General features: G+C 47.4%; 1 protein-coding gene across 1 annotated transcript; it reads left to right on the plus strand.

Moving 5' to 3' along the window:
• Nucleotides 1-9,784: 9,784 nt before the first annotated feature.
• LOC146007902 (uncharacterized) lies at nt 9,785-12,269 on the plus strand. The gene is made up of 2 exons (XM_083146660.1): nt 9,785-10,582; nt 11,633-12,269. The coding sequence occupies exons 1-2, from the start codon at nt 10,375-10,377 to the stop codon at nt 11,740-11,742; spliced, it is 318 nt and encodes a 105-aa protein (XP_083002786.1). The 5' UTR covers nt 9,785-10,374; the 3' UTR covers nt 11,743-12,269.
• The last annotated feature ends 1,520 nt before the right edge of the window (nt 12,270-13,789 follow it).

Genomic DNA, 13,789 nt, shown 5'->3' on the forward strand with positions numbered 1-13,789 from the left:
AGAGGGGCAGAGGAGTTTGCTGAGAGGCAGGCCTGCTGGTTCATGCAGCGCTGCCACTGGTTAGAACATGGGGGTGGGGGAGACTCACATTGAATGGCGGCGTCGGCGGGTCAGGTGCTGCCGCGTTATGACGCTGTGGCGTCATCGATTTGATATGCAAAAGACATGCGGGGCACAGTGAAGCTCAGGAGGCTCAGCGCTACTGCAGAAAGTTCTATGAACTTTCTGCACAAAATCAGCCCACAAGGCCATCAGCCCTTTTGGCATTTGCCAGAAGAGCCACATCGCCAGTCCGGTCCTGAACTGCACAGTAAGATAAAAGTGTAAGCCACACACGATAGATAGATAAATAAATAAAAGGTAGTTAATGGACACAGAGAATGATTCCGAAATGTACACAATGTTGATATTTATGGAGTTTAGTGATCATCAGCTGACTGTACATACATGATTGTCACACTGAGCACACACTAACAGTGCGAGAAGGCATGTTTCAACAGCGGAGATTCCTACAACTGGGATACTGAGAGAACATGGTGCCATTGTCTCACTTTCCATGGCCATTCTGTGTGACCATAGGGTTAGATATGGTAAAAGTTAGAGAAATAAAAGTTTTATGTTTTAATGATGAATAAAGTATTGTAATATAAAGGAACTCTCATTATATTGTCTCTCGGAACTCCCTCAGGGGCACTTTGAGCTTTAGGGAGTCTATGGATACGGTCTAATAGCAAATCTGAGGAGGAGGCAGAAGGCAATAACTTCCTAAAGATACCTAGGGTATAGTCATTCAGACTGCTATTAGATATGTTTTCTGGAACACCTTGTACTTTAAGAATATTCTGTTGGCACCTATCCTCCATGTCAGACACCTTTTCATGTAGCACAGCAACCTCGCCCTCCAGGGCAGCATGAGAATCTACCAAATCGTTGTGAGTTCCAACTTACCTCAACCATTTTAGATTGTAGGTGGTCGGTAAGGGTCCCCAATTCATCCACTGAATGCTGACAAGCTTGAATTGAGGTGCTGTCATCTCCTCTTTAAATTGGCTCAATAGAAGTTTAAGGGTGCCAACTGTTAAGGCATCATTATCCTCAATTCTAGGCTGGGTAGAAGACCCAAGGGTGGGAGAGGGAGCCAAATGAGTGATGCAGTTAGGGAACCCTATGCAGCCACCAAAATGGCCGCTGCAGTATAGAGAAATATAGAGCTGAATGGCGCCTATAGCACTGCTCACTGTCACGAACGTGAGTCCTGCGGACCAGAGAAAGGTCCAGCTCAGTGGGGATGGTCAAATAGAGGATGGACGGAATCAGGGGCGTAGGGAGGACGGAGCACGAGCTCCAGGCGCCGGGAGATCAAAGGGCACCTTAGCCACGTGCCGCCAGATCCCCCATCCTGCTCACCCGCTCCCTCCCCCGCCCAGCTGCGGCACTTACAGCGCTAGTAGGAAGTAGTGGAGGTGCCGGGATTCAGCTGTGGCAGACAGCACCCGGCAGGACAGAGAAGCCGGGACATTGGCATCATGTAAATTGTAGTTTATATGTTACTGCTCAGACTTTGAGCAGTTAACGATTAAACTACAAATCCCATGAGGCCATGCTTTCCATGCAGGAAGTCTCACAGGTTATCTTGTGAGACAGTGGAACCCCGCTGGTGGGATGACTGCATGCATATAAAACGTTGATATGATTTTAATACTTTAGAAAATTACCTTGCAGTAGGGAGAAGTCCGAGGGGGCTTAGATTAATTAAAGTTCCTATCATGGGAACACATACAGAAGAATTTTTAACTAGTTGGAATAAAATATTAGATGAGAGCGCGGCCAGATCGGTAGAATTAATCATCAAAATAAGAAGAAAAGAGTTATTAAGATTAGAGGAGGAAATTGGTAAACTTAAATCAACACCATCAAAGTGAAGAATTCATGAGTGATGTGATGGATCTACAGAGCAAGTTAGACTCATTAGAAAATCATATAGTAGCACACAAACACAAAAAATTAAGTCGCGACAAAGGAGATTATGATAACGGTAGAGTTCATGATTTGTCCAGCACTGACAATTCCAGGGTTATGAATAGACCTTATAACCCCCGAATCATTGGAATAACCGCAGTAGAGAGAATGATGAAGTCTTTGAATGAAGAGCCACCACATGCTGCTCCTGATGGACTGCAACTTCTGGGGGTGGCTGGTAACAAGGAGGGGTGCTGTATGGTGTGTAGGTGGGAAAACACACATCACACAAACTCATTGTATATTAGGTAGCATCAACAGTGTGACTGATGGCATGGTACTGACCTAATTTGTTAGTCTATTGGTGGGGTCTCCTCTGTGTACAGCCTAAGAATTTACAAGGGTTCACCGTGGCACCAGCGCTGCAGTGAGGGCGGAGCAGGTCTTTGTGCTGCTGCTTCACCTCCTGTCATCAGCGTTTGGCTACTGGTTGAGCTCTAGCACGACATAGAGGACAGGGCCGTAACTAGGGGGGCTGGGGGGTCACGCGCACCGGGCGCTGGAGGTGGGGGGCGCTGTGAGGTCCGGGGACAGCCAGCGGAGGTCCGGTGACAGGTAGCAGGGTTCCGGGGACTGGTGTAGACGCTGTAGCAGCGGCGGGAAGCGCTGATGACTTTGAAAAGACTTGCCGGACGCTGATGGCTGAATTCAGCCAATCAGCGTCCGGCAAGTCTTTTTGAAGTCATCAGCGCTTCCCGCCGACGCGCTAGTAGGAGACGGACGGAGTCAAGCTGCCGCTACAGCGGCTACACCATTCTTGCCTCACATGCTGCGGCGTGAAAGGAGGAGAGGAGGCTGAGCGAGGAAGCCCGGAGAGCAGGCGACTGCACAGACCGCGATCAGCCACACCCAGCTGTCCACCACCGCCCCACATGACCCAGCCCGGCCATTCACAGCAGGATGCACATGGCTGAGTCGGACGGTGGGTCACTGGTGACAGCAGCAGCATGGGATGAGGAGGAGAAGGGCAGCAGCCGTGGCGGTGAGAGGAGGGGGGGGTCTCCGGCGCCAGGGGCAAGGCGGTCATTTGGTCTGGTCCCCCCGTCAGGGGTGGGGGGGGGGCACCAAATGACTGCCTTGTTTCGGCCCTGGGCAGGACCCCAGTGGTTGACGCTTCAGACACACAACCCACAAATGGAAGCTGCTTCAGCATCTATATTTCCCTGTACCCCATCTTTGTCTGCGGCTGCTACCTTCCCATCTCCCTGCCCACCCATGGATGGTTTGGAGAGCAAGTGGGGCAGTAGGAGCTCATAAATTAAATCAATAAACATCTGGCAGGATGTCCAGGACACTTTGTCAGGTACAATGCCCTGGCTAGTGGGGCACCCATGGATGACCATTAATTGTCGATAAGTCAAAATCATCAATGGTCTTTGACCAATGTTGACTACTCTTACCATCTATGAGGGAGAGCCATATGGTTTCCCACTGTAGTTGATTCACAAGCAAACAAATAGGGACTATGTAAAAACTGGACCCGGACAGGACATCAAAATCTGCAGTCCGGAGCTTGTAGGGTCCAGTCCGGGGGGTGTCTTGTCCGGGAAGGGGGGGGGGGGTCCCTGTTGTAGCTATCACCAAGGACATGGTGGAGGGAGATTACAGCCTCCCCGTGTGCTCCGGACCGTCTGGTTTTTGCTACATGCCCGGACCATACAGGGAGGCTTTATTCTACCCCCTCCTCCTCTACTTGGTGACAGGTGTCACAGGCAGCCCCCCGGGCAGGACACCCCCGAACAGGACACCCCACGGACCGGAGGCTACAAGCTCCAAAATGCAGAGTTTGTTGTCTGGTCCGGCGGTCCGGGGGTTTTGTCCTGGTCCGGTTTTCACCCATACCCAAACAATTTTTTTTTCGTGTTGGGACACAGAGCTTAGTTCCACCCTTCAATGCCCCACCCCTGGGCTCTCATTGGCCCACATCCCACTGAATTGTAAAGCAGGGGTGGCCATAGGTGGGTGAAATCATTGCTCATTCCTTTGCAAATGGTTTCAATTGGGGGTGGGTTACCTATCAATAGTATAATTGATGGGTACCCTTCCAATGGCCATCCCTACTGTGCTGTCCAAGTGACTAGTGGCAGATGGAGCAGGGTTTAAGTCCAGCAGACATTGTGCATACAAGTGTCACTGGGAAACAATAACTATGCCCCCTTGATCTTGCACAGAACTGGCTTAATAAGTAGTACACTAAACAATTCCAACTGGCTTGGCTACATTACATCAGTAATGTGACTGGCTCTAATGTGATGTTTACAGCCTAGGCTAGGTGTGCGACCAGCAACTCCAGGGGGGAGGACAGGTGAGGGAGGTGGAGACCGCAAGAGCACTAGATGCCAGTTCAGTGGCATCTGACAATTAGAACTCATTCTACATGATTGTTTAATACCTCCGGGGTGGTTGATGTATGTAAACTCTTATCAATCTCTAAACAATTCTGTATCATATTATTATTATTATAATAATTATTACTAATAATATTAACACAAATATTTATACATTTCTTAATTAAAACACTGGGGGGATATCACAAAATGCATTAGGCTCCACAGATATTACATATTGAGGAAGCTTCAGTCCCGTTCCATTGGGTTTGAATTCGTCCCTGTTCCCGATGTTTGAGGTTTACACAAAGCCTAGGGAACAGGTCTGAATCAGGCCCTTTGTTTCTACTAGAATGAAGCAGGTGCTAGGGTCACTCATTATGTTAGGGGACTGCAAACAAACCTTCAGTTCCTAAAGGTGCCCATACACTGCTGGGATGTCTGGCAGCAGTGTACGGATACCCGATACCCTGCGAGCCACCCGGGACCTTCCGTTGTGTCCCTACTTCCGCATGCAGCCCTGCTTTCCGCCCGTCTCGCCACCAGGAGGGAGGTTCATGGACATGTCAGGGACAGACGATTTACTACAGGTAATGGCTAGTGACGTCAACGCGTTTCGTTTCCGCTCAGACTGGAAACTTTTTCAAGACAAATTGTCACTAGCAGCAGAATTGTTATTTAAAGGCTGGAGGTTTACTTAATTCAATTAATTATTCAATTGATTCACTAATCACTATTTAACATATAATGTGTCCAGTGGTAAATAACAAACTAATTTATGTCGTTACATTTATTATGTAAATATAATTCTTATGTAAACAAGTTTTTGGAAAACAGCCTTCACTCCTACTGCGTGTTTGCTACATGCTAATTGGCTAAAGTAACTCTTTCCGGCATACCAGTAACAATTGTATCCACTGGAATTGTCCTATTGGGCTATTAGCACCTTCTGTGATTTTATATCACCCATGGAAAACTCCTTATAATATACATTCGCCCATAATAAGTGAATTTATTCTAACAGGTTCTACTATATCATATCCTGTGAATATTGATCCAATGGAGAATTGTAATTGATTATTGGAGACTGCAACATATACTAATATTTGCACTTCTTTCTGTGAAGCATATATGCATTTGTATTTTTAGATACAGTAGGGTTACAAAACCTAATTCTTGTTTATTTTTTATTTTTACTTATAAATGTGTTTTATACATAAAAATTTGATATTGTGTCCAGTGTCATTGTGATTAAGCAGTCACTACACATGAAACTATTTCCACCTAGCAGCGCTTAGTGTTACCATTGTTCTCTTGTGATTATATTACACTGTATTTTATTTGCTTTTTATTTATATTGATAAACTTTTAATAAATTGTTATTTTAATGCATTGAAAAAAATAAAGTTTAAATGACTTCTTAGATGTGTTTACTGACCATTTATTAAATTGGAAGGCTTCGACCCCTCCCAATCTTACAGCGCGCCCCAGAAATATATGTTTACAATGGAGTGAATTCATTATTATAACATTGGTGTATTTTATGACTGACCCTGTGCTAAATTGTAATCTGTACCATAAAAAATAAAGTTCCTGGACACTCTCCTGTTCCAGGCTCACATCACCATGGGGCTCATAACGTGTTTCACCATGTGCTTGGCAGCTTCCTCAGATACTTTTCACTATCCGCGTTCTGAGGCTTGGTCTAAAAAAGTGCTGGCAAATTGCCACTGTGCCATTTTTCTGGAGATCTGTGCATGTGCATTAGAGTCTGAGTCCTCTAGTGCACAGGTTCTCAAACTCGGTCCTGGGTCTTTTAAAGTGTGTCAGTGAGTAATGAGTGCACCTGCTGGGTGACCTGGAAAACTTGAACTGTGTGGGGTCCTGAGGAATGAGTTTGAGAACCCCTGATCTAATGCTCAGACTCTGGCCCTTATTCTGATCGGTGCGGACTTTTCCGCATTCTTTCGGATGGCGTTTTTTAGCCGTCTGCGCATGCGTGGAGAACGCGACGCGCATGTGCCACGCATGGTCTCCGTACATGTTCTCACTAATCCCGTATAGAACTGTGCACCGCATACATTCGGCCAATAGGGGTGTGTTATGGGCGTCATGCGGAATGACACAGGGGCGTAGTTTCAAAGTGGGCTAAACTGGGCGGAAACATGGGCGGACACGGGGGAGTACACATATATTGGTAGGCGTGCATTCGGACAGCACGCCGAATGCACGCGAACAAAAAGGGAAGAAATGTGCGGTGTCCAAAAGGTTACTTTTGCTTTGCGGACACCACTCGGTCATGCGCTAGGCAATCGGAACGCCTAATCAGGACGGACGCACCTCAACCAATGTCACCTGAACCCAATACAATCACATACTTTACCCATTACTTGTTAATTACACGCTTCTCACTGCTACAATTGGAAGCATTGCAGCTTAAAGGGAACATTACATGCTGCACTTGTCACACACTTTAACATTGCAAATAAAGCACACAACTTAATAATATTAATACTAATACACATGCCACTTCTGCATGTCTAAATTAATACAGACATTTGTGGGGCCAAAATAACATTTATTAAACAAACTTAGGCAAAAATTGAAAATACATAACAAAACAAATGGTACCATACCAGGACCAAATAAAATAATAAAGAATAAATAGCCACAGCAGAATCATTGGGAACACATCAGGTGGCTTCACAACAAAAGTACAGCAGCAACACTTCAAGTACAGCACACTGAAACAGGGCAACAGAGGAACCAAACATGACATTTGAACCGCGGGCAAAAGTGGTGACCCTGGGCACGGATTTGGACACAGGATGCTGACACACACAGCTCAATGGAAGATTTGGGAAGACATAACGGAGGAGATTAATGGGGACACAAGTTCATTTGCGAGCACGTTTGCCCCTGGCAGGCTCCTTGCCACGTGCAGCAGCTCTTCGGCCTCGTCCACGGCCAGAGTCCGATGGTGGCTCATGTGGAGCACGTGCTGGGGAGGGGGTGGATCTTCTTCCCCCTCTGGCAGCAGGGAGTGATGAGGATGGTAATGCACCCGAAGCGGGTGACATTAGGGCCCTATTGCTGTTAACTAGCTCCACCATAAGTTCATTATGGCGGAGGAGGTCGTTTTGCCGCAGGGCTTGATCAGCCAGCACCTGCAGGCTACCAGCAATAGCTTGGTGGCTGCCAGCCATAGCTTGCTGGCTGGCACTCATAGCCTGCAGGCTCTCAGCAATACTCTGCTGGCTGCTGGTCAAACCCTGCAGCACCTCCTCGGCCCTACGCACCCGCTCGAATGCCGACTCTCCCTGCTGCACAATACTATCCAGCACACGGCCCCACATGGACAATTCAGCCGCAGACAATCCCGGCGGCTGCTGCACGGGCCTGCTACTGGGGCCAGGTGGCACAGACTCCACAACCTCCTCAAGAGAATCTTGACCAAGCGGTGGCGATGCTGTTGAACAAGAAAATTGAAATTACCACACATTCCATGCAAAATGTTAAACATCTACTTATGGCCTGGCAAATAATTACCTTCTAGAGTAGAAGCCATCACTTCCGCTGGGGACTCGCTGTCTATAGTGCTCACCCCCCGGACCTCCTCCACTGCTATACAGCACTGGGCCATCTCTTCCAGGGGGGTGAGCTCCAGCTTGGCAGGCATGGGGCCAGCCCCAGAGGTCTGGCTGTGTTGCCACCGCTCGGTCAATTTCTTCTTGAGGTTGCCTTTGAAGTCGTGCCACCTGCAATCAAAGTGTACATATTAATACATGTAACTCCTCATGTTTGCTGTAGCACCCATTGCAATCTGAAACATAATACAAAATGTGCCTACTGACACCACACTTACTATATTCTTTTTTCAAACCAATCCTTAGAAGATACAAAAACAGTCACCCTCCAATAACTATCAATTCAATGTCATGGCCAACATGTCTGTGCGTCCAAGCAACGTGAACACCCATTGCCCAACTCCATCTAATATTGAATGTAAACATTACTGGACTTGTCCTACTCAAATTTTACACACATGTACTTGCCTCTTCTTAACGTGCTCCGTCTGACGAACTTGTGGAGCCACTGCATTAATCTCCGCCGTTATCTCCTCCCAGATCTTCCATCTCCTTGTGTGTGTCAACTTCACCGCTGGACACTCAATTAAATCACGTGCCCGGGTCACCAGGATGTCAAGCTCCCGCGGTTCATATGCCATGTTTCGTGTTGTGGGTTCCCGTGTTGCCCCACTGCGGCCACGGGCACGGGCACTGCCACTGCCACGGCCACGGGCACCGGTTGCTGTACCTGAAGTGCTGGGCTGGCTACTCTGTTGGGAAGCCACCTGCTGTGTTCCCAATGATTCTGCTGAGGATGGCCCAGCTGCTGATTGGCCTGAAGTTGATGGGCCAGCTCGGTCCTCTGGGTTGAGGGGTACATATGTGGTGTTGGCCTCCATGCGGGACAACAGATTCTGCACAACCTGCTCTTCCTCAGAGTCTGAGCCTGGCATGTTTGCAACAAGTGTTTGCCTTTCTAGGACCACTTTAAATACTATTTATGTAATTGGCGTTAATCAGCTGCAAGCTGCGTTCCGTACGGCCGCGTTCCGTACCCCAGCGTCAACCGTGCGGCGCATACGGCCCGCCCCTTGGTGTGGCGAAATAATTCCAGAAAACCTGGCAAACTCAGTAAGTGTGATTTATTTGCTAAATGCAGATTCCAACACCAATGACCAAATACAACTGAGGTCAGACATGACATGTATATTTGAATGTACTTCTGTACTGTGCACTTGTTTGCTATGTAGTACAACTGACACTACCCATTCCATATGTCAATCCAGTCCACCACTTAGCCACAAGTAATCAGTGCTACCAACCAAATCACATGTGAAAGCACTCCACATTCAGGTTAGATGCTAGCTACTTTTCATTCCACCTCTGTAATATGGCCCAGTAGAAGGTAAGTGTACACATGGCAGCATGGCCTAATTTTGTGAAAAGGTCTGCCTTCATTATAAATTAGCTGTTTAGTACCTTGTGGAGTTAGGTGTAAGTGTCTAGAGATGCAGACTATTTCACCTGTTGCTTAGACCCATGTTTGGTGAATGTTATAGATTATATATAATGTGTTTCCATCTTATTTTACACTGTTTTGGATGGGTGTGCGATGCAATGGGTTAGCCGTCAGTTCGGGCGCATACACGCTGTTAGTGTAAAAATGAACAATAAAGTTAATACCAAATATCACTCTGATCAACCAATGACAGCACATGATTGTTTGCTTTGTGCCATTGCTAAGATGGCGGCATATGGGAGAGCAGCCCCATTCTCTTCCGCGGAGCTGCGAACTCTGGTCTCCGTTATGGAGACCAGGCTGGGGCGTGCCGGCCCTTTTATTACAAACAGGCAGAAGCGACAGGCATATGCATCGGCCCGCAGGCGCATATTCGCGCGCACCCAGGTGCGCAGGACCATCGCACAGCTGGAGCGGCGATGGTCTGATCTCAGGCGGCGCCAGCCTGATAAGCTCCAGCAAATACGGGCCAGCATTGCTCGATGTAAGTGTTTACCCATTAAATGCCCAATTATACAATATTGCTGACATGACCATATTTCAACCAATAAGGTAACCTGCCTGATCCATGAGTTAAACATGGCATACAATATATGAGTGCTACTTCCTGTTTGACACCCTGTAATGGTCATAAAATATGTTATTGGGGAGGATTAATGCTTGTGATGCTTACAATGGCCCAAATGTCACAGCATACCTGCCATGTTACAGGCTGTGTTTTGTAAAGGCCACTAAGGAGCTGTTTGCCTGTACAATTATCTGTACTTCTAACCTTAGCATTTATAGCTTGATAAGGCTTAATAGTAATTACCACTAATTGGCACTTTTTTGATTTTTCACATACACAGCACGTGCTCGCGCAAGACAGGCCCGGGAGGAGGCAGAGGTGGCCCTCGAGGACCTGCCCCAGGAAGGGAGCCCGGAGGAGGGGGCGCAGGAAATGGAGGAGGAGGAGGCAGCGGTGGCCCTGGAGGACCAGCCGCAGGAAGGGAGGCCGGAGGAGGGGGCCCAGGAAATTGCCGATGACGAGGGGTGGGCTGTGGAGGCACTGGCACCCGTGGAGGACGTCAGCGAGGCCGAGGATGGCGCATTGGAGGCCCCTGAGGAGGAGGTGGAGCCCGATGAGGTTGTCCAGGCGGCCGGAGTTGGTATGTATACATAAGGATTTATTTATCCGTTTGGCATGTACTATTTGCTATGTAACACTGGTGATTCAATTGATTTTTACAATACTATAAAATGACAAAAGAAACGGGATAGCAACAGACACACTTTGGGGTTAGATAGGGTGGCCAAACCATCCCTTTCAGCCAGGACACATATTAATGACACAGGTTGTGAGGATGGCTTTCATGTCGATTTTAAGTGCCACTGAACCTGTGTAGTTAATCTGTATCCTGGAAGAAAGTGATGACTTGCTCATGTAAGGGTTACATGTCTCTGCTGCTTGCATACTATCTGTAGCCTCATATAGGTGAGTAGAGTTTACTGGTGATTGATCTTTGTAAACTACATTCAGTATGGCATAAATGGAGTATGGACAGGCGTGGCTTAGACTGGAGTAACAAGTGGTCAGTGCCCCTGGGCCCTCCTCTAGCTAACCACCCCCTGCGGCCTGCATGTATGTTTTGCACCATAATTGTGTGTTGATTTGGTGTTAGTAATGCTTTTGAGCATGGGAGTGGGTTAGTGCTGCAGCCTCCCCTAACTGGCATTCTGACAATGATTTCTGGAGCAGACCATCAGCAGGCAAGCCATGCTTGATTGCACAAATGTACTGAGCATTCCTGAGAGTTGTGTAACTCCCCTGCCAGGCTCCATCATATAACAGATACTGAACTTTGTTTGCCGAATTGTGATTGGTGCAGCGCGTGGCATGCTTCTCAGAGCTTAGTCATGGGTGGGGTTGGATGGAGAAGGAGCAGTATGACTGTGAGGTGTTCTACAGAGTAAAGGGTAGAGGGCCAAAATGAGGCTTTCCATGTAGTATGTATGCATGTATGTATAGGTGTATGTCTCATATATATAGGTAGATATGTGTGTGTATATATATATATATAGTTATATATATATATATATATATATATATATATACACACACACACCTCGCAGAATGCATGTTTAAAATGTAGCATTGACTATGTTAAATGTATGCATGAATAGCATTAGTCATTTTTCATTTTTAATTTCCTCCACAGATGAGCCTGCCCAAGCAGAGGAGGGTCGCCGTGGGACCCTCCTGAGACTGAGAGGCCTGATGAGCCAAATGATTGTTGAGATGGACCGCATACTTGATGGGGAATTTTAAATTTTGGGTTGGGACAAGTTATTTTTGAATAAATCGTTATTTAAAGTTGAAAGTTGTCAGTGTTTTTTTCTAACATGCTAAAGTATATGTGTAAGTTGTTTAAAATGTTTAAAATAAGCAAAATGTACATAGTGTATCTAGATGTATGTTTGGGTCACATGCTGTAAGGGTTAATGTGTGTCATGAATGTAGTAGGAATTTGGTCAGTATAGATGAGCATTTAATTGATTGCAATTGCTAACAATCCCTTTTTCTGGAGGTTGCCTAATAGCCTAAGTGGGTCATGTGATCGCTGTGTGTACTCAGTACAAAATTGTCTTGGATTGTGCGTAAATACTCCGCATCGGGGCGTACGGACAACTTTCCGTACGTTCTCACGCGGTAAGTCCGTGCTTGTGCGGTAAGAGCGTGCTTGTGCGGGAAGACCGTGCAAGAATCTGTACGTTTCCCCCGCACACGCACGGTTTGTATGTCGTCCGTACACACGCCCTGTTCTTAAGGAGTGAGCCCGTCCGAATGCGGAGGACACGTGGGCGTTTCTACGGACGATGCCCGCACGCTGGCGCACAGCGTTGCGTGCGGCCCGCACCGTAACAATTCGGGAATATCCGCACCGATCAGAATAAGGGCCTCTATAGCGCTGCACGTCTGCAGCATAGAGTAGAGGGCCTGAACGGATGAGGCTGCACACGGGCCTCCTCCTCTATTATGTGTGCAGTACATAAGATCATACGATCCATCTCATGACCTGTGGGCTGCGCATCTGATCGTAATTGTCAAAAAAAACTCATAATATGCACAAAAACACACACAATGCATCGTATGAGCTGTCGAAATCGTGCATTCAGGCCAGAAACCTTTCTAATGCATGCAGGGCCAGACTGGCCATCTGGCACTTCTGGCAAATGCCAGAAGGGCTAGAGGGCCTTGTGGGACAATTTTGTGTGCTGAGCCCGCTGCCTCGAGTCCTGAGCAGCTTGGCTTCATTTAGTGTGTGCTGCGCTGCCCCCGCGTCATTAGCATATTGACGCCATGATGCTGCAGCGTCATGGTGTCATGACGCGGCTGCTCCTGAGCCAGCCCCGCTGCCTCCTGGCTGGCACTATGCGCGCCTGCAGCACGTTATTTTGCATGACTCGTCACGGCCGCACCTGAGCTAGCCCCGCTGCCTCCATGCCAGTCAGTCACTGTGTGCCTCGCAGCCTCCGGGTCATTTGAAGATCGCTCCAAACTTTACCAGCTCCTGTGGTTGAAAAGAAGGTGACTACCATCGGTTCCCATGTGGTATATGGAGGTATGAGAGTGTAATTCTAACTAGCCTCCGGAACAGCTACCTTGGAGTCCAGCGGCTACAATATCTAGAAGTTTAAATTATTCTATATACACCAGAGGTTATACAAATGCTCTGACAGAGGTGGAGCTTTATTGTGTCTTATGGGCATTACTTGTGTGTCATTATATGTAATGGGCATAACGGTGTATATTCCATAATGTGCAATGGGCATAGCGGTGTGTTCCGTAATGTGTAATGCCTCCTTTTTGTGATGCCATGCTTCCTTTATGTGATGGCACGCCCCCTTTCCACTGTGCAAGGGTCCCGCCTACTGCAGGTGGGCCTGTGTGCTGAAAATGCCAGGGCCGATTTCTGGTCCCAGTCTGGCCCTGAATGCATGTACGTATTGTCTGAGTGAGGGAGTTCATTCTGGTGGATGGAGATACCTATAGCAGAATCTTGGAGGTGAATGTGATAGGGAAGGACCAGGGTTGGTGGGAGGGGATGTGGATAGAGATGAGGCTGAAGATCTAGGGAGGGGTAGACAGATTTATGTTTTTTTTTTTTTTATGCAAATCTATGGAGTGTTGTATAATAGGTCAACCCCAAAATGTCGACATACCCCGAAAATCCGGCACAAGCAAAAGGTCATCAAAGAAATGGTCAACACAAAAAAAGTTGAAGCTGTATATTAATGGTTTATTAGGGGTTTTTGGTGTCAATTTGTATATTTCAGCACATGGACCTCAAATTAGTGCTCCGTTCCCAGTCGCA

Source organism: Crinia signifera, chromosome 6, assembly GCF_055691185.1.
Source record: "Crinia signifera chromosome 6, ASM5569118v1, whole genome shotgun sequence".
NCBI lineage: Eukaryota > Metazoa > Chordata > Amphibia > Anura > Myobatrachidae > Crinia > Crinia signifera.

What these genes read in the sequence shown, in the direction of transcription:
- LOC146007902 (XM_083146660.1), top strand. Translation starts at nt 10,375, where the DNA reads ATGGAGGAGGAGGAGGCAGCGGTGGCCCTGGAGGACCAGCCGCAGGAA. An exon ending in TGTCCAGGCGGCCGGAGTTG is followed by an intron (nt 10,583 to 11,632) that starts GTATGTATACAT and finishes TTTCCTCCACAG; the next exon opens with ATGAGCCTGCCCAAGCAGAG.